Source organism: Sus scrofa, chromosome 9 (genome assembly GCF_000003025.6).
Source record: "Sus scrofa isolate TJ Tabasco breed Duroc chromosome 9, Sscrofa11.1, whole genome shotgun sequence".
In the NCBI taxonomy this organism is placed as follows: Eukaryota; Metazoa; Chordata; class Mammalia; order Artiodactyla; family Suidae; genus Sus; species Sus scrofa.
The window spans coordinates 653,094-680,351 of NC_010451.4; the positions used below are offsets into that span (position 1 = coordinate 653,094).

General features: G+C 57.0%; 1 protein-coding gene across 1 annotated transcript in view; it reads left to right on the forward strand.

Moving 5' to 3' along the window:
• Positions 721–27,258, forward strand: part of ST5 (suppression of tumorigenicity 5) — a 49,570-nt gene continuing 23,032 nt past the window's right edge. Inside the window, 5 exon segments of the mRNA XM_021062259.1 lie at positions 721–1,293; positions 12,189–12,293; positions 20,966–21,894; positions 21,897–22,212; positions 25,329–25,465. Of these exon segments, the coding sequence (XP_020917918.1) occupies positions 1,277–1,293; positions 12,189–12,293; positions 20,966–21,894; positions 21,897–22,212; positions 25,329–25,465 (1,504 nt within the window). The 5' untranslated portion in view covers positions 721–1,276.

Sequence of the window (27,258 nt, forward strand, 5' to 3'; positions counted from 1 at the left end):
GGGACCACAGGGACCCAGGTGCCGAAGGCCTCGAGGGTCGTTGTGACGAACTGGGAGGGTTCGTCCTGAGCAGAGAAGTGACAGGGTCTGTGCTGTTGCCGGTGGTGGCCCATCGAGGATCTGCTCCGGTTGTTTCTCTTGTCTTGATGAAATAGACACTGACCTAAGAGCTAAGAGGGTGAGGCCGAGGGAGCGTCTGGAGGCTGAGGGTTGGCGCGGGGCCACTGGAGGCGTGTCCCCTCTTGGTGCTTCCCACCTGGCCGCTCCCCGGTCTTCGGGGCCTCACGGTGAGGAGGGCCTCTCCCACGCCACGGCCGGGGGGCCCCAGTGCCAAGACCTGGCTGGCCCTTGCTCTGCTTCCCAGTCCTCTTCTGAGAAAGCCGGCTTGCGGTGGTGTCTTTTCTGGAGCAGGCAGGCGTCAGGTTGAGGTCCGCTAGGCCGGAGAGCATGGGAAGGGTGAGAATGAGGCCAGGACGGGAGCAGAAGAGGCTTCAGAAAGACGCTGACATTTGAACTGGGTATTTAGGGAGGAATGGCGGTGGAGGACGGAGATGAAAGGGGCTGGTTGACTCCAAAAGCCCCGAGGCCCGAACATTCCCGGCATGTGCAGGAAATGGCAGTTAGCTCTGCTGCGATGGGCCGAGGGCGGGCCCTGCTGAGAGGGGCCTGGGGCCTGGAAGCGAGGGCAGGGCTCTTGGCGGGGCAGGGGGCACGAGGTGCTCAGGCCCCTCGCCCAGAGGCTGGGTTTCCAGACCGGTCGAAACAGCCACGTCTGGGTTTGTAAAACTGGCTTGGAAGCCGGCAGCTTTCCCTTGGCCCGGAATTGCCTAGCAAGCCCTCACCCCATTTTAGGCTTTCAGGAAACACTTAGGCCCCGCTTCCACCCTCCGCAGAGTCTGCCCTGAAGTGGAAGAGGACCATCTGGCAGGAAAAGGGATGAAAATGTTGAGCCTGAAAACCCGGACTTGAAGGCCCTTTGGGGAGGAGAGTCCGGGAGGAGGACGTGGGAGTGCTAAGTGGACAGTGACGAGAAGGGAAGAGAGCCTGATTTTTTTCTAGTTATTATTCAACGGCAACAACAAAAATCTTCTTTTTTTGGGACTGGTCGAGGAGGATCGCAGCCTCCGGGGGCCTGTAAAACACCCGGCAATTCTTCGCATCTCCCAGCAAAGTGCATCTTGGCCCCTCTCCGCTCGATCTGGCCCACAATCCCTCGGCGCTTTTGCGGGAAGGGCTTTCTGGACCCGGCACCCCAGCTCCTGGGGCTGGCGTGGGAATGATCCAAGGTCCCAGGTACGTGGAGCCCTGGCGGGAAGAGGGCTGGCAGTTTGGAGGGATCAGGGCGTAGACGTGAGAAGAGCCTTCACGAAGCCCGTGGTGCCCACTCCCCCTGCTGCCCCCTCCCTCCTGTAATCCTTCATCTTTAGGCACCGCAGGGCCAAAGACAGGGCCGTGGGCGGAGAACCAGCGAGAGATGAGGCAGGAAGGAAGAGCGGAAAAGCGACCTGGGGAAGGAGAAAGGCCGTGGGAGCGGGATGGAGGCAGGTGTGTGGGGGAGCCTTGCCTGTGTTGGATGAGAACCTGTCACTGCAGCAGGTCCTGGCGAGGAGCTGCGCGGGAGGAGGGCGAGCTCTGGAAGGAAGAGGCCCGCCCGGGACAGTCCCCTGGGCGGCAGCTACGCCGGAGAGCCCCCTTGCCTTGGTTTTATGGCAGCCACGCCTCTGGGGGGAGGAAATGCACCTTAAAGGTGGCGGCCAGTACTGGAGTTTCTCGGCCCTTTGGCTTTGCAGTTCACGAGCCAGTTAACACTTATTTCATGCCTTCTACGTGCGAACTCACTGCCCAGTCCTAAGGGTTGTTGTGAACACGGAGAGAGCTGGCAGCAGCAGCAGCAGCTGTCCCAGCCGTGTGGGGACGGGGGACCGGGGTGTCAGGAGACCTAGGGGATGGTTGAATTTCCCAGGAGGGCCAGAGAACACACCCTGTGCAGGGGAGCTGCTGCAGCAGAGCCTGAGCTGTTAGTCCAGGCAGGGCTCTGAGAGGTAAACACAGCGCTTCCTCGCGCAGCCCAGGCCGGGGAGGGAGGGGACGAAAGGCAGAGTCTACACGTGTGCTTTTCACAACTCTGGTTTCGGTACTTCAAAGGAGTAAAAGGAACTCTTTTTTCCATCCCCTCGATTGTGCCCCTGGCATGCAAAAACTCCTGGGTCAGGGATTGAACCTGTACCACAGCAGTGACCAGGCTGGCCCCTTAACCCACTGAGCCACCAGGGAACTCCTTCTAAAGGTGACCCTCCCTGAAGCTGGCGGTGAACTGGTTGCTGAGACTCTTGGATGAAGCAGTTGAGGACACAGGCTCTCCCCTGCAGGAGCCGCCCCTCTGACCCGACCTTCTCCCCGCCAGGGCCCAGGGGTGAGGAACGGCGGCAGGTGGGCATCAGCGAGGAGGTGCAGGGGTGTGTGTAATGGCCCTGGGCAGAGGGAGAGGCGGGCCGAGCCAGGGCGGTTGGACCACTGCCGACAGAGCCGTCCAGTCTGCGCAGAACCAGGCTCTCTGCACACACAGCTCGGGGCCCTTTCCCGCCCGTGCCCCCCTCGCGGGCTCTTTCCTAAGCTCTTGCCTCCACACAAGAGGTTGCTGAGGAAATGAGTGCAGGGCGGGCCAGCGCAGGGCAGCGGCTTCCTTTGTCGGGCCCCGTGTGTGTCCCCGCTCAGTGGCAGCTCTAGCCCAGCGGGACAGGAGGCTTCGTCCGAACGCTGGTCACTCTCAGGGCTCAAGTGTCCTTCTCCAGGCCAAGGCATCCGCTCGCGCCAGCGGTCAGGCTTTTGGGCGATGAGAAACATCACGGACAGGGGAGACGCTCACGCCGAGAGGCCGGGCGGCCCCCCGAGGGAGCCCCCTTCGGAGACCGACCTCAGACCGGCCCCTCCCCGGACCCTGGGGAGAGCACCCGCGGCCGGCCGTTGAGGCTGGCTTGCGGGTCGAGGGGGCACGCGGGCGCCGGGGAGGAGCGCAAGGGCCGGCGGAGAGCGGGGTCTTCCGGGGGTCGGCCCGCAGGGCTCTCCCCTTGCTGGGGCGCGGGCCTGGGGAGAAGCGGTTGTTGGCCCCTGGGGCCGGGGAGCGGTTTCCGATGCTCAGCACAGTGAAGAGGGAGCCCAGGTCGAGCAGACGCCGCCAGTGCTGTCACTGGATCCCGAGGTGTGCTGGTCCCTGTCATCGAGGCCAGTGGTTTGCGCAGGTGGAAGAAGCTGGGGCGGGAGGAGGAAGAGGGACGGGGTGCCCGCCCTGATTTGCTCCCAGCCAGGCCCACGTGGGCAGCTGGCCAGCAGTGGCCCTCAGGCCTTTCCAGGTCTTCAGAGAGCGTGTTTGGGGACGCGCGTCTTCACAGGTACTGGTGCACGGGCCGAGCCTAATGTGCTGGCCGAACATGCCGATTCCAGGCCCCATTCAGGAGGGGCGGTGCGGCCTTGGACTCTGCATTCGAAGCAAGCGCCCCGGCCTCATTAAGGAAGGGAACAGACCGTGGAGTCGAGCCAAGTCCACAGCCCTGCCCTGAGCCTTCATCAGGCCGGTGACCTTGGGCGGGGCTCTCGTCTCTGAGCCTGCCTGTCCTGATTGGAAACTGGGGTCTGTAGTCGCACGTCCTCCGAGGATGCTGAGAGCCACGTTAGGGTGGAGGCGGTGCAGGGTCCCGACTCAGAGCTGGGGCACCGGTGCGGCCACCTGGGCTCAGACTCCTGCCTCGCCCCTTGCTCGCTGTTTGATTTGGGGGGAGGGGTTAACTGCTCTGTGCTGTGGTTTCCTTGGTAACGTGTACATACTAATAGTGCCCACTTTGTAGGGTTGTCACAAGGATGAACTGATTTAATCCTTTTATACTTGATCTTAGCCAGAGGCCAAGAAGCAGGGCTTTAATCCTTTGAGATGGCCATAACTTTAGCTATTCTAATTACATACCGAAGCTAGCAGGACCTTTCGTATTAACGTATGCTTGCCTTCTCTCAGGTCCTTTTCCCATGGGTGACAGACAGGTTGAGGCTTTGCTTTGAGATGTCACCTCTCCGTCAGGTTCCCTCCACTTTCGCCCTTTCCCATCCGCTCCTCCAGGGCAGGGACTGCGTCTGTCCCTTTCACATCCTTGGATCTTGCGTGGCGCCTGGCATAGCGTCACTGGACTGGATGGCAGCGCCAGGGAGTCAGAAAAAATGACTCTAGCTCAGGAGTAGAGAGGGTGCCTTCCACATACCTAGAGAAGCCTGACCTGGAAGAAAAAGGGTTTATTAAGCCTCAGTGTGCCAGAGTAGCAGTCCCACGAGGCAGCCACGTCATCCCAGCTGCTCTTACAGTGGGAAAGCGGAGTCTTGGAAGGCGGCGGGCGCTTTCTCCTGCCCCGCGGTGGCTGTGGGCAGGGCTGGACAGAGGTGTCTGACACCTGAGGTGTTCCCACTGCACTTGCGAACCTGGGGCTGCGGTTTCGAGGTCTCTAGGCAGAGTTTGCAGCAAAGTTCCAGGGGTGCTGATTCTGTTGCTTTCTCTGGATTGTAGCTCTTCGGGTAGCTTTCTGTTATTTGTCAGAGCTGGGTTTTTGAGCAATTCATGCTTGGTGGTAGGTACTGATTGAACAGTTTCATTCTCCAAACATGTCGTTCTTGCCTGAATTGTGTCATGGTGTCAGTGATGGGCCTGAAAACGACCGAAGCAGCCTCTGGTCCCCTTGGCTCCTCTGCTCTGTTCCCAGGGGGTGTCTCCTTTGCTTGGGAGTCTCTTCTTGTAGCGAGACTAGCCAAGGTATTATGAGAGCCTGGGGTGGCTCCTAGGGCCTTGAGAGAAGCACTGTCCCCCTGGGAAGCCAGTCATGCAGAGTGCTGGAGTCTGAACTGCAGGTGCGCCAGGCTAGCCGGGTCCTCCAGCTGCTGGCTTGTTCCCTGACTCTGATGGGCCTGGCTGCAGGGACCAGCTGCACGATGGAATCACGCTGAGATGGCATCTTGCCTTGGTGGCCCTCGTGGGGTTCTCAGCAGAGCCTGCCCAAGATCCCTCAACTCCTGGGCAGCTGCTGAGAATAGCAGCTGAGCTCTGGCCCAGGTGTCAGCGAGGGCCCTGCCGAGGGCCTGGTGGGTAGCAGTTTTAGATCCACGCCTCTCGGTTGCACCTTCGCAAGATTTTCCTTCGTGGCCCAAGCAAACATCACAGTTACCTGCATTGTTCTTCTTACTGGGTTGGCCCTGTGTTCTCACATTCAGCTGTATGATAGCATTTCAGAGCAGTGGGGCCACCCGCCTTAAATTGAGAATTCAGGGAAGGAAATAATACGTTTTTCCTCATGTTCTTTTAATGCATTTCAGCTTCTGGTCTTGCCGCAGATCTTCGGCGCTCTCCCTGAAGGCCTCTCCTGGGGCTGGCAGTGCTGTTACGCTTCCCATGGGTACTGTGACTCTCGTTACCACGGGCACAGTTGAAAGCCTCCTGGGCGAGTTGCTTCCTTGCAGCACTGAGCCCCGTGAGGACCCTGAGAAGTGGCCTGGGAAAGTCTCCAGAAGCTGCATCTCCTTCCCCTTCTTTGCACCTTGGCGCACAGCCGTAAACCAAGCACTTAACCCGGCACTGGGCTGACGCGGGAAAGGCTAGCCTGCAGAGCGGGTGCACGCGGGTGCTCTGGTGGCAGGAATGACTCCCGTCTTCCTTCTCCTCCTCCCAGCAGCAGCAGCAGCAGCAGCAGCAGGATGCCGAACCCTCGACACGTTATGTTGTGTACCTTATACATTACGTCGTGTTCCTTATACGCGGACTGTGTACGTTACACCGTGTGTCTTATGCGTGTGCTTTATGCATTAGCCGCGTGCTTTGTATGTGTACTTCACGTGTCATGCTGTGAACTTGATACATATACTTGATACGTGATGCTGCACACTCGAGTTTATAAGGGCTTTTTTTCCCAATAGATCGGGAAGACTTTTCATGAAGGACAAAAGTAAAGCTCAGGATTTGTTTTCTTTTTCTAAAAGCATCTGCCGCGTTCACTTTGGGAGGGATGTTGCACATGTTGTCACCTGCTGTCCCCTGCCGGCCGCTTCCTCCCTTTCAGCGCCCTCTTCACGCTACCACCATCACCAAAACGACAGCCCTGAGAGCTTGCATGAGGTCAAGGAGATTAGAGACAGTGCATTTCATATTGAAATTAGGGAACATTTACAGCTACTAAGAGTTAGGTTGGGCTTATTTTTTATCATTGAGACCCATCACTCACTTGTACCGAGATAATGAATAAGATGACCTCCAGGGTCAAGGTCATTAGCGGCCACAAATAAGCACGTTTAGCTTTTGCATTCCGATGGCCTTCATTGTGCTCCGTGAGCTGAGAACGTGGTCACAGTGAGAAACGCTGACGCCTGCTCCTGAGCTTCTGTGAAGGAGGTGGCCGCCGAGGCCAGAACGCGCAGGTAGAGTGTCTGCCGTGTCGTGTGTGCCGTGTCCTGGTCTCTTACATCCACTGCAAGCCGCTTAACATTCCTAAAAAAATTCGAACAACTGTATTGAGGTGTAATTCACCGACCATAAAATTCACCCATGTAAAGTGTACAGTTCGTTTGTTTTTAATTCATTCACAGGGTTATGCAACCATCGCCGCTATCTATCTAATTCTAGAACCTTTTCTCACCCCCAAAAGAAACCCTATACGCATTGCATTCACTTCTCATTCTGCCACCGTCCACCCAACCCTAAGCAGCCACTCATTTATCTCTGTCTCTGTAGATTTGCCCGTTTTGGACATTTCATAAAAATGGTATCAGGGTTCATCCAGGTTGTAGAATATATGTCTCTTTTTTTGTTTTGTTTTTGTTTTTTTTTTTTTGAATGGCTGCCCCGCAGAAGTTCCTGGGCCAGGGATCAGGCAATGCCAGATCCTCTAACCCACTGCTGGGGGTCTAACCCATGCCTCCATAGTGACCCAAGCTGCTGCAGTCGGATTCTTAACCCACTGTGCCACAGCAGGAACTCCTAGAATACATTCTTTTTTTATGCCTGAGTAATATTCCCTTGTATGGGTGTATCACGTTCTGTTAATGAGTTCCTCCTTCGAGGAAGTTGTCTCTGCGTCTTTGCTGCCATGAACATTGGTCCAGGTGTCTGTGTGGACGTGTCCGTTTCTCTTGGCTGAACACCCGGCGTAGATCATACTGGGTTGTAGGGTGTACATCACTGGGTTGTAGGCTGTGAGTCACTGTTTTTTCCTGTGGTGGCACCAGTGCCAGGTCCTTAACCTGCGGCGCCACCAGGGAACGCCTTTCTGTCACCTTTCGAGGAACTGCCAAACTGTTTTCCAAAGGGGCTGTACGACGTTACGTTCCCACCAGCAGGAAACGAAGGTTCTGACTTGTCCACAGCCTCACCAGCACTTGTTTCCATCTGTCCTTTTGGTCACAGCCATCCTGGTGTGTGAGGTGGTAACTCGTGGTGGTTTGGATTTGTGTTCCCTGAGGACTAGTGATGTTGAACGTCTTTCCTGTGCTTTGGGGCCAATTTGATGCCTTTGGAGAAATGTCTGTTTAAATCCTTTGTCTGCTTTTGAATTGGATTTTGTGGTTTTGTTACTGAATTGAAAGTGTTCTTTATGTATATTCTGGGTACAAGATTTTTAGCAGATATGCATGATTTGCACATAACCCTCCCATTGATGGGTGTCTTTTTACTTTCTTGAGTTTTTTACAGCACAAAAAATTTGATAGGTTCACAGCTGATGTCTTTTTTCTTTTGTTGTTTGGTGCTTTTGGTGTCCTGGCTAAGAAACCGTTGCCTAATCTGGCATTACCGAGGTTTACATCCATGTTTTCTTCCAGGTTTTGCTTTTATAATTTTAACTCTTACTTTTAGGTCTGTAATCCATTTGCACTTTGTTTTTGGTGTGGTCCAAGAGTGGGATAATGGTCGCACTTTTATTCCTTTGCACATGAATATCCAGCTGTCTAAGCCCCGTTGAAAAGGCTCTCTTTCCCTTGCGAATTGTTCTCTTCAGCATCCTTGTTGAAAATCACTTGGCGATAAATGTATAGGGTTATTCCTCAGCTCTGGATTCTGTTCGGTAGGTTTCTGTGTCTATTTTTGTGTCTCTCCATACTGGGTTACTGGGTTACTGTGGCTTCGTATAGTGTGTTTGAAGCTGTTCAGTCCAAGTGCTCCAACTGTACTCTTCTCTTTCAAGATGGTTTTCACTGCTCCGCATTCAGTTATCAGACTGTCATTTTCTGCAGTCAATAGGTATTCTGTTCAGTCTGTACAGCAGTTCGGGGACTATTGCCGTCTTAACAACTTTGAGTTTTTTGGATTAGAAACATGGTATATCTTGCTATTTATTTATGTCTTCTGTGATTTCTTTCAATGGTATTTTGTAGATTGATTGCAGTGTATAAGTCTTGCACTTCTTTTATTAAATACATTACTAATATTCTTTTTGCTGTTACATTAATGGAGTGGTTTTTCTCTATTTCATTTTTACATTGTTCATTGCTTGTATATATATAAAAAAAAATGGGTTATAAAGTATTACTCTAGGGAGTTCCCATCGTGGCTCAGAGGCTCTGACTAATATCCATGAGGATGCAGGTTCGATCCCTGGTCTTGCTCAGTGGGTTAAGGATCCGGCTTTGCCATGAGCTGAGGTATAGGTCGCAGGCACGGCTCAAATCTGGCATTGCTATGGAGTAGGCTGGTGGCTACAGCTCCAATTTCACCACTAGCCTGGGAACCTCCATATGCAGTGGGTACAGCCCTAAAAAGACAAAAATAAATAAATAAATAAAATAGTACTCTATATCCTGCAAACTTGCTTGACTTTATACCTTAGTTTAAGAGTGTTTTATGGAGTTCCCATCATGGCACAGTGGTTGGCGATCTGACTAGGAACCATGAGGTTGTGGGTTTGATCCCTGGTCTTGCTCAGTGGGTTAAGGATCCGGCGTTGCCGTGAGCTGTGGTATAGGTTGCAGACGCGGCTCGGATCCCGTGTTGCTGTGGCTCTGGTGTAGGCTGGTGGCTACAGCTCCGATTGGACTCCTAGTTCCATATGGGAACCTCCATATGCCTCGAAAGCAACCCAAGAAATGGCAAAAAGCCAAAAAAAAAAAAAAAAAAAAAACCCAAAGTATTTTAGTGAAATTGTGATTTTCTACATACAGGATCATACCATTTGCAAATAAGAGATAATTTTACTTCTTCCTTTCTAGTCTAGATGTACCCTCAAGTTTTAACCTTTTTCTTCCTTTCATTAGTTTAGCATAAGATAGTATTTCCTCAAACATAGTGATATATTAACTAACTGTACATGTACGTGTTCATTCATTCTTTACTTTGTAAGAACTTAAATACATTACAGTATATTAACTTTGTACAACTCTATTATCTGTAAAAGGTCACCACACCAAAACCCTCTAAAAATGAAAAGACAGAGAACTATAACTCAGATGAGGGAGAAACAAAAAACCCCAGAAAAACAGCTAAGTGATCAGGAGATCCTCAGCCTCCAGGAAAAAGACTTTAGACTGTTGACACTGAAGATGATGCAAGACATTGGAAATAAACTGGAGGCAAAGATGGATAATTTACAGGAAACACTGAGCAAAGAGATACAAGATATAAAACTTAAGCAAGAAGAGATGCAGAATACAATAACTGAAATAAAAAATTCATTAGAAGCAGCCAAGAGCAGAATACAGGAGGCAGAAGAACAAACAAGCGAGGTGGAGGACAGATCAGTGGAAATTATGGATGCAGAACAGAAAAGAGAAGATTGAAAACAAAATGAAGAGAGTCTCGGGGAACTCTGGGACAACGTGAAACACACCAACATCCGTATTATAGGGGTGCCAGACGGAGAAGAGAGAGAGAAGAGGACAGAAAAAATATTCCAAGAGATAATAGCTGAAAACTTCCCTCACATGGGAAAGGAACCCAGGAAGCACAAGGAGTACCATACAAAATAAACCCAAGGAGGAACACCCCGAGGCACATGTTAATCAAACTGACCAAAATTAAAGACAAAGAGAAAATCCTGAAAGCAGCTAGGGGAAAGAAACAAGTCACATACAAGGGAACCCCGATAAGGTTATCGGCAGATTTTTCAGCGGAAACTCTGCAGGCCAGAAGGGAGTGGCATGATATACTTCACGTGATGCAAGGAAAAAACCTCCAACCAAGATGACTCTACCCAGCAAGGCTCTCCTTCAGATTTGAAGGAGAAATCAAAACCTTCACAGATAAGCAAAAGCTGAGAGAATTCAGCACCACTAAACCAGCCTTACAACAAATACTAAAGGAACTTCTCTATGCAGGAAAGAAAAGCCAGCATCAGGAAACAAAAATTCCACAAATGACAAGGCCCACCAGTAAAGGTATATATACAGTAAAGATACGAAATCATCCATGCATGATTATACCACCAAAATCCGAAATCATGAGAAGAGGTGGGTACAAATGCAGGACACCGGAGATGCACTTGCAATTAAGAGACCAACAACTTAAAACAATCTCATTTATATATAGACTCTTAGATCAAAACTTCAGAATAACTGCAAACCAAACATCTACACTTGATAAACAAATACGAAAAATCAACTCAAATACAACACTAAAGATAGTCATCAAACCACAAGAGGAGAGAACAGGAGTAGAAGGGAAAAGAGCAACAAAAATTCAAAGCAATTAATAAAATGGCAATAAGAACATACATATCAATAATTACCTTAAATGTTAACGAACTAAACACCCCAACCGAAAGACACAGACTGGCTGAATGGACACAAAAACAAGACCCACACATATGCTGTCTTCAAGAGACCCACTTCACTTCTAGGGACACGTACAAATGGAAAGTGAGAGGATGGAAGAAAATATTCCATGCAAACGGGGATCAAAAGAAAGCTGGAGTCACAGTACTCATATCAGACAAAATAAACTTTAAAATGAAGACTATTTTAAGGGACAAGGAAGGTCACTACATAATGATCAAAGGATCAATCCAAGAAGAAGATTTCACAATTTTAATTATCTATGCACCCAACATAGGTTCGCCACAATATATAAGGCAACTGCTAACAACCTTAAAAGGACAAATTGACAATAACACAATCTTAGTGGGGGACGGTAACACTCCACTTACAGCCATGGACAGATCATCCAGACAGAGAATCAATAAGGAAACACAGGCCCTGAATGACGCATTAGACCAGATGGACTTAATAGATATGCGTAGGACACTCCATCCAAAAGCAGCAGAATACACATTCTTCTCAAGGGCACACGGAACACTCTCTAAGATTGATCGCATCCTGGGCTACAAGTCCAACCTCGGCAACTTTAAGAAAGTTGAAATCATATCAAGAATCTTTTCCGACCACAACGCTATATGACTGGAATTCAACAACAAGAAAAAACTGCAAAAACAAAAACAGTATATTAACTTTATTTTAATGGGTGTTGAAAGTGTGCTAGCTCCTGGTCTCGTGGTGGTGGCTCAGATGTCACCGTGTTAGGCTGTTCTGCCCTGAACATCGTGTGGAAAATGAGAGCTTCTTCACTCTCCCTCCACCGTGGTTCATTTTTCCCTCCCTCTTATCACCGTACATATGACACACAGATGTGCACTTATGTATCACACACACACACACACACACGTGACACGTGCATGCTGGTTGTCTGCTTCCCTGCACGAGGACGTAAGCTCCGTGAGAGCAGAGGCTCTCATTCTTCGCTGGATAGCAGTGCCCAGGATGTGGGCACTCAGTATTTGTCGAATGAATGATTATTCAGAACAGGGTTAAATATTTTAAGAAAAGTCAGTTTTAGGTTGACTCAAGAAAAATCGTAAATGGTTGTTTAGGAGGGATACAAATACGGCAGCTTCACAAAGGCCGTGTGGCCAGAAGTTTGAGGAATTCCAGCTTGAGAGATGAGAAGAGGCGGGACGGAGACCGAGTTTTTCCTCATTTTCTGTGCACTTACGTGTTCCCTGTTGGCTCACAGCCTCCTTCTCCGCACAGATCAGGGCGCCCTTGAGGCTCCTAAGCTGGAACACATGAAAGTACATGTATGTGGGAACGTGGTTCCTGCTGCAAACCGCAGGAGGTCACCTGGAAGTGTCTGCGGTGCTTTGGTGCCCACGGAAACTGGCTAACAGGTCTTGTCTTCTTCGCAGGGCTCTGTGTGTGCAGAGAGCAGAAATGACCATGACCGCCAACAAGAATTCCGGCCTCGCCCACAGAGCTGGGGGCACTAAGGCCCCTCGGGGGACTCTGAGCAGGTGAGCAGGGGAGCAGGGGAGCAGGGGCTCCCCGGAGGGCAGGACACCGAATGGCCTGGGTCCTGGGCTAGGTTCCTGCCGCGTGCGAGTGGTGAGCATCGTGGTTCTGAGAGCCAGGCGCTACCTGCTTACCAGAGAGTGCGGTCTCAGGGCATTTTCTTGTGCCCGCTAAAATTCTGGTGGCTCATCTGGAAAACAACGGGAGTGTTTGTCTCGCAGAGTTTCTGTGAGGATGAAGGGAGAGAGCACGTGTCAGCGCGCAGCATCGTGTCTGGCAAAAAGCCACTCGGGAGGTGGTAGCTCCCTCCTGTGATGGGATAGAAGCTTCCAAAGCTGGCAGGTGGACGTCCAGCTGTCGCCAGGGCTTCTTCTTGGTCAAGGCCTGGAAGAAGCCCTTTCTTTAAAGCCACTCACCTTCCACAGCCCCTTCTGCTGAAGCTCAGGTGGAAAGATGTGGCTTTTGGAACCTTAGCCCCTCGGTGGATCCCGATGCAAAGGACCCTCATTGGAGACTGGGGCTAAGCTGGTTCCTCCCTGGAGATCTGGCTGCACCGTAGCAGGATGGGTTCAGGGGCGTGTGGCACACTCGGTCTGGCCAGAGGTAGTGGCAGATGTTTGGTTTACTCAGAGCTGGAATCCAGATACACTTGGAAGAGTGGGGCCCAGCGGGCAGCCCCTGAGGAGGGCTGGTGTGACGGAGACGGGAGGCATTCTGAACCCCAAACGTGCAGGGTCTGTCCCAGCTGAAACGTCCTGGGTGGACTGTGCCAGCAGAGCAGAAATTGGTAGGTTTTGACTTGGTCAGCCTGCAAGCGCCCGGGGCTTAAACAGGTGGAATAGCTGCTCTGCGGGAGCAAGGGCCGGAAAAGCCGCCCACCTGCCCTTTCTCACCTGGACGGAGCTGCCTGCACACTGGCTCCCCCGCCGAGAATGGGGGGGAGGCCGAGAATGGCGAGGACCAACACCGTCTTGGGTCCAGCGGATGGAAAACCTGGATGCCCCCGAGCATGTTGGTGGCCAAGGCAGACTCAGGTCCAGGTCTTGGAGTCTTTGTCTGCTGCTCGGGAACCGCTGTGCCGGCCTCTCCCCAGGCTGGTGGCATTTCTTCCTTGGCCGTCTGCCTGCGGCGAGTTGGCAGGTGGAGACTGGAATTACGGTCCCCAGTTTTTGATGTGAGACTATAAGGGCGAAATAAGCATTATGTGTGGATGAGCCATTTTATTCTTCAATTAAAAGAAGTCACACCTTTAGAAGCTGAATTAGAAATTACCACATGCAGCCCTCAGCTCCTTCAAGTTGTCATGTTTTCTTCCGGTTTCCACTGGGGGGTGGGGGTGGGAGATGCTGTTTCTGTGACGTCACGGAGCGGAGCTGGGGGGGTTGACAGGTGCCTGAGTTTCTCTTTGGAGTCCAGACCTGCATGTTTTTAAACGTCTTAAACTTACGCTTCCCTTCGCTTCCCAGCGTGCTCGCCATCACAGCGTGATGCGTGGGGTTCCTAAATAGCTGAGCCTCCGATGTGCCTGAAAAAGCACTTTCTCCTCGAGGCTTCCCTTCCCTTCCTTCCCGCCACGTTCCCGCTTCCCCCGCGCCCTCCCCGCCTTGTCGGGCTCTTGCACAGAGTCCTGGGCCCCCGTGGAGCTACTCCCCCGTCAGAGCTGCTGCCGGGCTTGGTTGTGGTTCTCTGGTGGGTGTCTGGCTGCATCCCCCCGGCCCTGTCTGGGCCGTTCTTCGGGCTGAGTGGGGCGGTCAGTCAGCAGTTCATTTAGGGAGTCGCCAGTGGGCTCTCCCCAGAGGGGCTGGGCTCCGGGGTATGTTTGGGCCCTTTCATCCCTGCCAGCCCAGGAGTCCCAGTGGGAGAAGACTCCAGGTGTGGCTGCCGCTTTGCTCGGGGAGTGCAGGGGTGCTTGAGTCTTGGACGGCGGGACCTTGGACTCCCTCGCTCTCTGAGGACCTGCACATGGAGGCAGAGGAGCCCAGGGATGCCGAGGGCGTTTGTGTCTAGCTTTGCGGGCAGGGGATATATGGAGAAGGGCGGGGGCGGGGGCGGGGGGAGGGGGCTGTGGGGACCTGCCCAGGTAGGTACATGCCAGGCTGCAGCCTCCGTTTGAATAAGACTTCACCGGGTGCCACGCGGAAGCCAGTTTGGGGTAACGGTCCTGGGTTTCCTGTCATTACTAGGTCGCTCTGGGTGTCTTGCTGATTTACGCTTGTCGCTTTCCTTTGCAGCGCAGCCTCAATGGGGCGGGATGTGTAGGAGGAGGACGTCTGAGCCTTTCATCTGCCCACCAGATTTCTGTCCTTTGCTGAGTCTGGGCCCCTGGAGCAGGTTCCCGTCTCTTTGTCGGCGAGCCCAGCCTGCTGTCCCCTCCCTAGGCCCTTCCCACTCTGGCTCCTTAGATTTGATGGCTTCCCTTTCTGGGGGGAGGGAAGACTCTCAAAGCTCCTCTGCCTTCCGGAGGTCAGGCTTTACGATTTGGCCTCGATGACCTGGGTGGGGCTAGAAGCAGCTTGGTGACTTGGAAACAAGACGGTGTTATGTTTAGAGCTAATTCAGCTCCCTCGACGGGGTGAACTTTGCCACTTGCTATTCTCGGGGTATTTCACTTATGTTTTAAGACTCGGTAGGCAGCAGGGCCTCTTCCAGAAGACGTGTCCTGCCTGCCGATGTCCTCAGTGGCTTCTTCATGATGCAGCCCCAGCAGCTGGGTGGTTGTGACTTGCAAGTAGAGGCTGTCAGGTGCGTTCCAGGAACGTTGCCTCTGGACATGTGTGTGGGAACCTTGGGCTCCTGTGACAGTATAGACTTCCTGGGGTCAAGGACTTTGGCTGAGTTCCTTCCCTCTCCCCCCGAGTTGGAAACAAGGTCTGACACCTAGAAGACAGTAACTGTTGGCCAGTCGTCTTGATGGCTGGGAGCACAGCCCCTGAGAGCACAGCCTCCTGTACTACTTGAGTCCTAACTTGGACCCGTCCACAGGGGGCCTGTGAACTTGGGATTCCCTTTCCATTCAGTCCCTAGACTCTGAGAAAGTCCGAGCTGAAAAGAAGCCTTCGAGCTCATTCAGTCTCACCCACTTGTTTGGCACATGAGGTAACAGTCCCCGAGAAGGGAGCTGCTTCCCAAGGACGCAGAGCTAACGAGGGGAGGGTCGCAAGCCCCACGCTCCTGTCCCTTCCGTCTGATGGGACGACATTCTCGTGGGATCTCCCTGCGCAGAAGCGCCCGTCCTCTGTGGGTGCAGTCAGACCTGGTCTGGTATGTAAGGCGTTTGTGGGAATCTCTGGTTTCTTTGTACCTTTATCTTTCACTGCCTCCGAGGCAGACTCTACACCTGCCAGTCTGGATGCAAACGTTCCTTCCGCCCAGGGCTTTTCCTGGCCGTTCAGGAAGGGCCCCCTCGTCTCTGCGCTCACGCTGAGAGCCCTTGGTTGAGCGCCTCAAAGGCACGGATCCTCTAGTGCCCAGAAGGGGGGTAATTTGTGTAGGCTCATCCCCCTCCTCAGTTGACTCTTTGGAGGCCCAGTACATCATGGTTCGGACTGTTAGAATCAAGGGGGCCTTGGGGTTCATTTAGCTCAGTTGCTTGATGTTATGTGTGAGAAACCCAAACCCTTCTATAGCCCATCCGCGGTGGAGCTATAATTTGAACTCACGTTTGGAGGTTTCCGTGCAAAAGAGGCTTCAGTTCATGGTATGTTGGAATCCGACGAGATCGTGAGCTCCCGCTGCCACAGTGGGTCCAGAGCCGGCCCCGTGCCTTAGGTTTCCGGAAGCGGGTAAGAGCCTGCAGAGAAGAGGCCCTCCGGAGAGTAGGGCTGCGGGTGAAAGGCGCTTTGGCAGAGCCTGTCCTGGCTCTGGCACACCACCCTTAAGGGCTCTTGGCCTTGGGCCCCCGGTCGCCTGAGACGCTTGCGAGAATCCAAGGGTGATGTGGTCAGTACGGTCTGGTAACTTTTCGCTGCAAAACCAACGGCCCTAAACGTGGTGGCTTAAGCCATTGACAGTCCTTTATTAGACCACCGGTCGCAGTTCGGGGGGACGCGCTAGGAAGGCTCGTCTCTGTCCCGTGGTGTCAGCTGGGGGCTTCAACTCGGGAAACCCGTTTACTCACTAGGTTACCAGTGTATTCCAGAGGCTCTCAGAGGACACAGGTCCACAGCCAGCCAAAGAGACACATAAGGTGAGCTGTCTAATAAAGGGGCTTCTGTCCCCACGGAGCTTGGACCCGGCGTGATGACAGGTAGAAGGATTCCGATGCACCCGTCGGAAGCTCCCTGAACCCTGTCCTTCGGCGGTCGTGTGGATTAAGCCATTGGTGGTCCCCCTCGAGCCCCCCCCCCCAGCCCCATGGCAAGACCACTGGTCCTGGCAGCCAGCCTTAGGTGCGGCCCACAGTCGCTTCATCAGCAAAAGACAACTCTGTCGTCCTCAACACTTAGGAGAGTCTGAGGATTCGGGACTCCGAGAGGGGAATGAAGGCCAAAGACGTGTTTCTCATTACACATCCCAGCATCGCACAGGGAGAAAACAGTTTCTCCGGGGTGAGAGCGGTGTCGCCTCGCCTGGGGGTGTGTGCTGCGGTCGGGTCCTGGGGAAACACGGACTGTCCCCGGTCTGTCTTGGTCGCAGACGTGCGCGTCCTTCGCAGATGCGGAGTCCACTCAGCCGCTGCGCTGAGACAGCCCGAAGCGCGCGCAGTTCCTTGAGGGCTGGTCCTCTTGACAGAGGACCTGCAGACGGAAGAGGAGGCCTCTCTGTCACCCGGAAGTCACGGGGAGTCAGGCCCAGGAGGGCCCTGTAGATGCTTCTTTTCAAGAGGGGAAACCTGGAGGCCCCAGCAGGCACCGTCTCCAGTCTTCCTACCCTCACGCCCTCTCCCGTGGGTGTGGCTTCGGCCAGTCGTGTGCCGCAGTGTGGGCACCAGTGCCCGGCCTCACGCCTGCTGGCAAAGCACCCGAAGGCTTCGCGGCTCAGAACCGCCCGCTCTTCCTCACGCCCCTCCGCGTGCCGGGCGGCCCCTCTGCCGGGGTCCCCGCGCTTACTGGGCTCGCTGCCCGGTTGGGTCGGGATGGCCTCACTCGTGTGCCAGTTGGCCGAGGGGCCCCAGGTGCGTGGTGCGTGGCTCCCGTCCTCTGAAGGACGGGCGGGCTTTCCGACTCCACGTCTGTGCGGGCGGGAACTGCAGGGCTTCTGGAGTCCTCAAGTTCGGAACCCAGACAAAACCCATTTCCACCTTCTTCTGTTCATGGAATCAAATCGCCAGGTCCGCCTAGATTCAGGGGGTGCCTTTGGATGCAGGGGTTGCGAAGAACTCGCGACCGTGTTTCACTCAGTCCTTCCCCTCCCGCCCCAGAAGTTCAAATCCAAGGACAGAGGCAGAGTCTTCGGAAACGTTTCCCAAGCGGTTCTTCTTAGTAAGCCGAGATTGAGTCCTGGGCGTTGGCCACTGAGCTCAGCGTGCGTGTGTATGATCTCCGTCCCCGAAGGACAGTCCCCCGAGGCGGGGTGGTCCTTTGGCCTCCATTGACAGGTGCGGAAACAGGTGCGGTTTAGAGAAGATTTTTTACTCAAAGTCACCTAACTTGTCAGCGGCTCTGCTGGAACTTCAGCCCCATGGCTGACCTTCGTGTGCCTCTGCTGAGAGCAGCAGGCCTGGGGAACCTGGCGCGGCCCTTACCTCGGGCACTGGCAGTTACAGTCGATGGCACCATGGCCCGTCCACAATCTCGTGTGCCTGGTACAACACCCTGTGATGTAGTTTAAACAGTTTTGAGGGGTTGAAATGGCAGCTCAGAGTGCAGTGGCTCTGCCCGTGGCCGCATTCCCGCTAAGGTGTAGGATCAGGAGCCTGCGGAGAGATGCAGGGAGTTCTGCCCTCAGGTGAGCCTCGGGGCGCGAGCGCATTGGAGGCCGTGAGCACATTGAGGCGCGAGTGTGTCGGGAGGGGGCTGCGGGCATCTCCAGGGACCGCGAGTGCCTGGGGCGGGGGCGTGAGCGTGGAGTCAGCCTGCGCCGCCTTCTCTGTGATGAGTCCTGATCCCGGGCTGCAGAGCACGTGGCAGGCCCCCTTTTCACCCCCATTTTCTGGGGCATGTGGGGCTTGGCCTGTGTGGGGAGCCTGGGAGAGGGGTTTGCAGCTCTGGGTCCCAGATCAGCCAAGATCTGAGGACCGGCACCTTTGAAGGGGAAGGCCAGGCTCTTCTCTATTTTGTCTTTAACCAGAGGAGAAAAACCAAACCTCAGTTAAAGCAGGCTCGGCATTGAGAGAAGTTCCTAACTCGGGAGGCTTTCTCTGTGTTTGAACTGCTGAGGGAGGGTAAAGAATCACCCTTCCTGAGAGCACGGCAAGCTTGCTGAGAGCAAACAGACCCGGAGCCGGGTGGCAGTGGCTTCATGGCCTGGTGAACCCTCTCCTGAAGGGAGGGAGATGCAGCTCTAGGGAGCAGGTTCTCCGAACGTCGGCCGAGATGCGGCCGCAGGCCGTGTGAACGGCTGCCTGAGAGACCCCGCGGCCCGTGGGCGCTGGCTGCCTCTGACCAGAACGGGCGCTTCGGGAGGACGGGAACGTCTGCCTCTTGTTTGTTCTCGTATCGAGCAGGGCCTCGTACCTCACGGTGCTCACGGAGTGTTTGTGGAAGGAACAAGCTCATGATAAGGTCCCCGATTCCAGGCGTCTCTCCCGCCTCCGACTGGGCGTCACTGAAACAGAGTTATATCTTCTCCAGTGAGCGCTCCTTGACCTGTCCTGACTCTTGGTTTGTCATTCCCCAGGCACCCGCTAGACCCACCTGGAGGGCACCTAGGGAGGCCCCTCTATGTGGGCCAGACCCTCGCTGGCCTGCAGGATGGACAGCTGGCCTCGCACCCATGGTTCTGTGAGGACAGCGAGGGGCCGCAGGCCTTGCCTGGTCCTGCGTGGCCGGGCTCTCCCCGGGCTCAAGCCTGGCAGGTCGCGCTAGCGCTGCCCACCCTGCGGAGCCCTGAGGCTCACCCTTGTCACACCTCCTGGCTGACCAGGGTCTCTGGTCAGCGCTTGGCTGGGCACCGAGTTTCTCCCGTCTGTGCCCCGGCACACGTGGGATGGCTCTTGTTTGACTTGCCCTTTTAAAAACAACTTAAGCATGCTGAGGTTTCCTGTTGATCGGGGGCAGCCAGAGGCTGTGCCCCAACAGGGACTTGTTGGCCAATCCCTGACTCCCCCGGGCTGCAGTTTCTGTTTGTGATCAAGCAGTGACGGCGGCCTGGCGCTGGGACAGCTGGCTCCCTTCTGCGTGTGGCACGGCGCTCTGGAGCCCGGGAGGCTGGGCTGCCACCCTTGGAGCCATGGCCTGGGGTCAGGGGGCCTTGGTAGCATGCGGCATGGGCAGAGCCCTGCTGTCTCTGATCGGAGACGGTTTGGGAAGAGGTCGGAAAGTCGACCTCCAGGGGACAGCAGGAGTGGCCTGAGGCGGAAGCGTGCCCTGGTTCTCTCCAGCAGGCGCACCTCGACCCGTTCTGACCGTCTGTTCATCCTTCCCCAGGCACCCGCTAGACCCTGCTTGTGGGCCTCCACCTGGAGGGCGTCGTGGTCGAGCGGGGGACACTCACAGAAGCTACGTTCACAAGAGGCGGCCGTGTCCCCTGCTGTGGGGGCATCTGCTGAACCGTGTCTGGGGGCCCAGGGCAGTTCGCAGAAGGGTGGAGGCCCCTGCCGCCTCTTTAGAGCAGCACCTCGGCGCAGTGGCAGCTCTGTGCTGGTGCCACCACGTGCCACTCAGGGACCTTGACTGCGCCGTCTCCCCTTGGTAGCGTTTTTCATTTGCGAAGTGAGGATAATGATGAAGGGTAACGTGTAGCAGAGTTTTCGTGGGGATTAAGTGAGTAAATACATGTAAGATATTCATTTAGAACGGTCCCGACGCGGTAAGGTCTGTGTGTTGATGTGGGCGGAGGAGTGCCTGAGGTCAGATTGACGCGGGGCCGCTGCTGGAGCCCGAGCTGCAAGGACGTCTGTCTCTGCTCCGCGCTCAGCTCCTGACGAGCGCGCGGGAAGGACTCTTTCTCGAAGGGCCCTCCTGATCCTTTTGAGACTCACTTCGGGGATCTGATTTCTGGTCAAGACCCACGCTGAGGTGCAGTACCTTGTGTCTGGTGGCAGAAGCCTCAGGGGCGATGGGGCTTGTCCCGGGGACAGAGCGAAGGGCTCCAGTGGCCGAGGGGCCACTCTGGGAGGTGGCATGCTGGGGACGCTTTGGAGCAGCTCATGAGAGTTGATGGCTAGTGTCTCTTTCCAACTCCGCGTCCGGTGAGGTCCCGCGGGTGGCTTGGGATCAGCCAGGGTGGGCATGTGTGTGTACACCGGGGAAGTGGGCAGATGCTGCAGGTCCGCGCCCTCTCCCCTGGGGGCCGTCGGTCAGCGCTTAGCGGCACACCCCGCTCCTGCTGCCCCTGACTGGCAGCCGAAGTCCTGGGTGCTCTGGCCTGTCTTCGAGCTGGTTCCTGTGCAGACGGGGCTCAGGGCCCCTTGAGTTTGGTGGCTGCGGGTCGGGAGCTGGGGCTCTCCTCCAGCTCAGCTTTGGAGGGTGCTTGGCCGGAGGGTCCTGTGGGAGAGATGCGGACGCTGCAGGAGCACAGCTCTGTCCTCAGGCCGCTCACTGCCCTCTCTGTTCTTGCCTTTTTCCTCTCCCAGGTCTCAGTCAGTCTCTCCACCTCCAGTTCTCTCCCCACCGAGGAGTCCCATCTACCCGCTCAGTGACAGTGAGACGTCAGCCTGCAGGTACCCGAGCCGCTCCGGCTCCCGGCTGCTCCTCAAGGACTGGCAGCCCCGCGATCCTTCACCCCCAAATCCTCAGGCCCCCACCCCAGACGCTTCACCACCCTTCTGTCCCCTCAAGGCCACCAGCTTCGGTTATTTGGACAGAAGCCCTTCCGTGTGCAAGAGAGATGACCAGGCGGAGGGCAGCGCAGGGGCAGCCCGGGGTGTGGCGGGACTAGCTGCCTGCCTGCCCCTCGCCCAGAGCACGCCGGCCCCGGGGCCAGCGGCGGGCCCCCGGGGCGCCTTTCTGAACCGCCCTGGCCCCCGCGCCTGCAGCCTGGGCATCCGGGAGAAGATCTCGGCATGGGAGGGCCGCCGGGAGGCTGCGCCCAGGACGAGCGCGTGCGGAGAGAGGCGGGAGGGCTCCGGGGGCGCGAGCACGGCCAGTGAGGGCTGCCCGGGCGCGGGCTGCGCCAGCGTGGAGCCGTCCCCCTGCAGCTCGGAGAAGACCTTCGACTTCAAGGCTCTCCGGAGGATGAGCAGGACCTTCTCCGAGTGCTCCTACCCTGAGACCGAGGAGGAGGGAGAGGCGCTTCCTGCCCGGGACTCGCGCCACCGGCTGGAGCGGCGGCCAGGCCGGAGCGAGCCCGGCCCCGGCCCCAGGGGGCAGGGCGGCAGGAAGGAGAGCTCCGCGGTGCTGAGTCGGATCCAGAAAATTGAACAGGCCCTGAAGGAGCAGCCCGGCCGGGGGCTCCCCCAGCTCCCCAGCAGCTGCTACAGCGTAGAGCGAGGGAGAAGGAAGCCTGGGACCTTGGAGGAGCCGGCGGGGAGCACTGGTGGCCGGGCAGGCGGAGGGGCCGGAGTCGGGGGGAGGCGGGCCCACCCTCGGAGAGGGAAGGCCGCGGCTCTGTGGGCGCCACGCAGCCCGGGGCCCCTGCAAACAGCCTGGCCCCCCAGCCGCTCTCGTCGAGGAGCTCCCCCGACCCCGCCGTGAACCCTGTTCCCAAGCCCAAGCGCACCTTCGAATACGAGGCGGACAAGAACCCCAAGAGTCAGCCGAGCAATGGTCTACCTCCTTCTCCCACACCTGCTGCTCCACCGCCCCTGCCCTCCACCCCAGCCCCGCCGGCCACCCGCAGACCCAGGAAGGACCTGCGCGCCCACCGCAAGGCCCAGAGCAGGTAACGGAGCCCTCGGGGCTGCGCAGCTGGGCACAGCGCTGTGTGGGCAGTGACCGGTGCAGAGGCAGCCTGGCGGCGGGGCCTTACGTGTTCTGGAGCCCGATGAGGTCAGGTGCAGCCTGAGCCAGCGGGGAAGGATGGCCTGTCCTGTGCTTGCAGGACAACCAGCTTCAACCTGAGCAGGGGCGTGAAAGCGCTTCTCCCATAGGCTGTGAACCTGGGGTGGCTGGGCTTGGCCTCGGCTTCGAGCCCTGTGGAGCCTCCTCCTTGGGAAGGGCAGGGCCGCCTTCCTTAGATGGACTAGGCAGTCCTGGAGGACTCTCAGGGGCTGGGCCTCCCGACGCCCTGAAAGGCCAGCATAAGCATTGGTTTCTCTGAGTGGAGCACCGCCTGAATACCGCTGCTGTCGTTAGCACCGTGGGGGGGATGCTTCAACGCCGTGTCCTCTTTCCCGAGGGCTCTCTGGCCATGTAGGGACCCTGGGCCCACGCAAAGAGGGACCTTTGGATCCTGAAAGCCGAGGCTGCTGGAAAAAGGGGAGAGAGAACATTTCACCTACTTCTTGGCCACGTCCAAGAAGGACCTGCTCTGAGGTTTTGGTTTCCTGGTCAGTCTCAGCACCTCAACCCTGAACCCCCGGGGCCGCCTCCACCATTGCAGTAACAGGAGCTGGAGCCGCTGGAGTTGGTGCCAGTTGGCAGGCGTTCTGCCCTCTGAGTCGGGGCAGCTGGGCGCCAGTGTCCCTCAGGAGGCCTGTCTCCCTCCTGCCACCACCTGCTCTTCTAAGCCGGAGACAGGTGGGCATTTAGGTTGGTTCGGCTCTGGGAACGCCTCGGTCTGAGCCCGTACTCCCAGCTTCCATCACTGGCACAGCCTGTTTAAGGGGGAAACTTTCTTGCCCTGTGCAGAGAGAGCCACACCACAAAGGTTTAGACCTGTGAGCCCGAAGAGCCCGTGGCTAAAGGCGATCCCACGTCTAGGCGCACGTCAGCACGTGCCCCCGACTCTGAGCCTGCGAGAGCCTGTCTCGTCCGTAGTCATCCGTTCTTAGACGCACCTGTTCAGGGCCGCCGTCCACCAAGCCTTGTGCTGGCCAAGGGGACACGGGCAGCGAGGGCCTGGCTCTGCTGTTCAGGGAGCTGGTGGTCTGGGACGGGAGAGCGACACACAGCTCCGTCCCAGACGCTGTGCTCTGTGCCCTGCCACCTGTCCGGGGGCGGGGCAGGGTGCGGAGACCCAGAGGGAGCACATCTACGGGGCGGGGGGCGGGGAGGGAGGCCTCCTCCCCGAGGCAGCTGCTGAGCTAAACGTAGAAGCGCGGGGAGCCCCGGGCTAGTGAGGAAAGGGAGAGGGTTGGTCGGTCGCCCCAAGTTCCCACGGGGTCACGCACATGCCGCGTGTGTAACAGACACACGCCTGCACCGGATGCGGGCAGGCTGCTTGCGGCAGGACCAGCGGCACATTTCAACCTGTGCTCTCGGGGAGAGAGAGACACAGCTCCCAGAGCACAGGCCGTCTATTTACCCTGCATGTGCCCTCTGAGGAGCGCGAGAGAGTAAGTCTCTCTGTGGTGCCGGCACAGTTCTCGCATTTTACCTCCTTTCGTGTGTGAACCCAAGCCAGATGCTTCTGGTGTTCAGCCGAGGAAAGAGAAGTCCGTTTACAGACCCGAGGGAGAAACTGACCGCATTGGTCCCGATGAGAACCGCTCTGTCGTTCTCGACAGGTGCCTCCCGAGGGGTTTTCAGGATGACTTGGCCGAGCCTGGTCTGGGGTGTTGGCCGACCCGAGAACCACCTGCCAAGGACGTGACCCCGGGGTCTACGTCGGTGTCAGTTTGTCTCAGACCAGCAGTGGCCCGTGGGCCAGCGTTCAGGAGCTGCCGGGCTCGGCCCTGGATGTTTAACGGGCCGAGAAGTCCGGGCCGGAGACGGGGATGTGGGCGTCAAGGTGGGAGAAACGGCACCCGCGTCAGGCCCCTAGAAAGTGCAGAGCGAGCAGGGGCGTCCTGAGGACGGACGCCTGAGGCTGTGGCCTCGAGGAGGCGAGAAGAAAGGGGGGCCCTCGCAGGAGCCTGGGAGGCAGGGCAGGACGGGGGTGCCGGGTCACGGAGGGCGGGGAGGGTGGGCTGTTGGGTGGTGTCCAGGGATGCAGAGCAGCCAGGCGAGCTGAGGACAAGATGCGGCCTTAGGCCCTGCTCTCCAGAGGGCCAGCCACGAGGTGAGCCAAAGGACGGAGACGAGGGAGTGGATAGAGGAGGCTCGCTCCGTGCATCTCCTCCTCTCCCTCCAGGGACCTGGCTCGGAGAGGGAGGCGGTGCAGTGGGCCAGGCCGTCCGTGGTGACGGGGAGAAGCTGCCTGGTGCATGGGAGAGTGGGGGGCACTGTGAGCTCTGGTGCTGAGAAGCTGAGGTGTGGCGGGTCCTCGGTCGAGGGAAGGGTGTTCGGGGGACGGACAGGAGCCGGTGACTAGCTGAAGGGAGCCTGGGTCCTGGAAGTGGCTTCTGGCCGCAGAAGGCCCTCTCTGAGTTCCACCTCGGAAATGATGTGATTTGTTTCGAGGGCTCAGCCCTGCCCCTGTCAGCAAACCACCAGCAGCTTCCCCACCCCAACAGCCCCGGGGGAGCCCTTGCCGCCTGCCTGGCGCCCGAGCCCTGGCTGGGAGCAGGTGTGGGGGAGACGGAGAGCAGCTCTGGGTTACTGACGCGCCCAGAGAAGACTCGCCCCAGGGCGCGGGGCTCGAGGCGGACAGCCCGGGCGAGTCCTGCCTCTGTCGCTTCACCTCCCTGAGCCTCGAGAGCCTCGGTGGTGACATGGCGCAGGACCCGTAGTTGCAGCATCGTGAAGACAAGGGGCTCTGACAGCTGTGGGGCATGCGACACAGCCTGATGCATGACACCCTTTCAGCTGTGCTTCTCATGGGTATGGTTGGCAGGCGCCCAGGCTGGGGCCTTTCAGACCATCTGGCTCTTCATTGGGGTGGCGAGTCTGGACCCATCTTGATGCCTCGCTGGGTCCGTGAGCAGGGCCTCCGGTCTTTGCTGCTGCCCAGCCATTCCCCAACAGGCAGCAGGGCTCTGCTTCAGCCGGAATGACGGGTACTCTTGTTGTCCACAGAAAATCCTTTGAGTTTGAGGATGCGTCCAGCCTCCAGTCCCTGTACCCCTCTTCTCCCACTGAGAACGGTACCGAGAGCCAACCCAAGTTTGGATCCAAAAGCACTTTAGAAGAAAACGCCTATGAAGACATCGTGGGTAAGCCAGCCCGGCTGTGGGCCAGAGGAACGGGGGCACGACCAGCTTCCACTTCGTTGGCCTGGGCAGACACAGCCCAGCTTCTTGGACTTCTCAGGGAAACGGGCATCAGAGGAAGCAGCTCAGCCGCTAAGAGATTAAAGCCTGGCCTTGAATGAACTGGAACCCAGGGACTTCCGGGACCACCGAAGGGAAACTGGCCTTTTATTTTTCAAAGGCTTTGGAGACCCGCAGGTGCCTTTCTTAGCTGCGGGACCCTAGGCAGGTCACTTAAGTGTTTGGAGCCTTCCTGTCTCAGGAAGCGATGACAGGGCGTTCAGCGGTACCAACTGCCGTAACAGCAGTGGTAGCGCTTGATGGGGCCATGGTCAGGGTTAATGGAGGGACAGTGTCGCCAAAGTGCCCGGCCTGAGGGCAGGTGCTCTTACTCCTCCCTGGACGTGGTGGGGTCGGGGACTGGGAAGGTGGCTGCTCTCGTGGTGCAGGGGTTAAGGATCCCGTGTTGTCACTGCAGCGGCTCTGGGTGCTGCTGTGGTGCGGGTTCAGTCCCTGGCCTGGGAACTAAAAAGAAAAAACTGAACTGTCGGAGATGTCGCCCTGCTGGCAGGCGAACACGTCCCACCTGCCGCAGCTCGCAGGTGCGGCGGGAGACCCAGGCGCTCGGATCCCAGACAGAGTGCTTTATTGCGCGTGGCACAGTGGGCACGTGAGCGCGCTGGCCACTCGGGCTCCCCTTGTGCCCAGGTCCCCTGGGGCGTCGTGGAGGGTCAAGGGAGAGGCTGCACACACAGTGGGTCTGCGTCTCACCTGAGGGACCCCAGGCCCTTCAAGGGGCTGTGGGCAAACCTGATGAAGCTTCACCCCAAGAGATCCTTAGCATTCTGGTTAGAAACACATCTGCCTCTGCCCCGTGGAGACGCTGTTTCTCTCTCCCGAGGCTGTTTGCCCTGTAACATCTTTGAAGGATCGTCCGGAAGTGGAAACGCTGACCTCTCTTGCTCAGAAGGTCGGAAACGAAGGACGCACACAGAGACGTGCCTTCCAACTACCAGGCGGATGCCATGTTGGCACTTGGTTTGAGGGTCCACGAAAAACCGATAGTCTAGGCCGGGTTGGGTTTACATTTGGCTTTTATTTTAATTCTGGCCTCATTCTCTTCAGTGGGGGCATCTGTTTTGTTGAAGCAAAGGGTGTGTGTCAGGCGAGGCGCCTCAGGAGACGGAAGGGTGCCTGTGCCCCTGGCCTCTCGCAGCCTCCCCTGTCCTCGTCTCGCTGTCTGAGGTCCTGGCGCCGGAGAGACTGGAGCGTGGATGTCTTCAAGAGAGGAGGGGCCTAGCGAGAGCCCTCCCCAAGCCTGGATCCTGCCAGAGAGGCCGTCTGTCCTTACAGGGTTCGAGCCGTCGGTTTCCTAGTTTCCCCCTGACCGCTGGCCGGGCCAGCCTCTCTGGGCTCCGGCCTCTCGGGGTCCGGCCTTTCTGGGGGGCTGGCAGCAGTGTTAAGACGCACACAGGCCCTGACTCCCAGGATCACAGGGTCAGGCAGCACCATCCACAGTGGGTTCCCGTCGGGTCCTCAGAACTGCAGGAGGATTTCGGAGCAGGGCTGTCCCCGGGAGAAGCAGTGCACGCGGTCCCCCAGAGTGGGCGTCAGCGCTGTGGCGTCAGGGCCCGACCCCAGGCCCCCGTCCGCGCTGACAGAGCTGCTCTCCAGGCTTTCTCAGGTCGGGCTGGAGAGGGAGAGGAGCCCCTCAGTCACAGAGTGGACATTCTGCCACGTGAGGAGGTGGCCTGCGG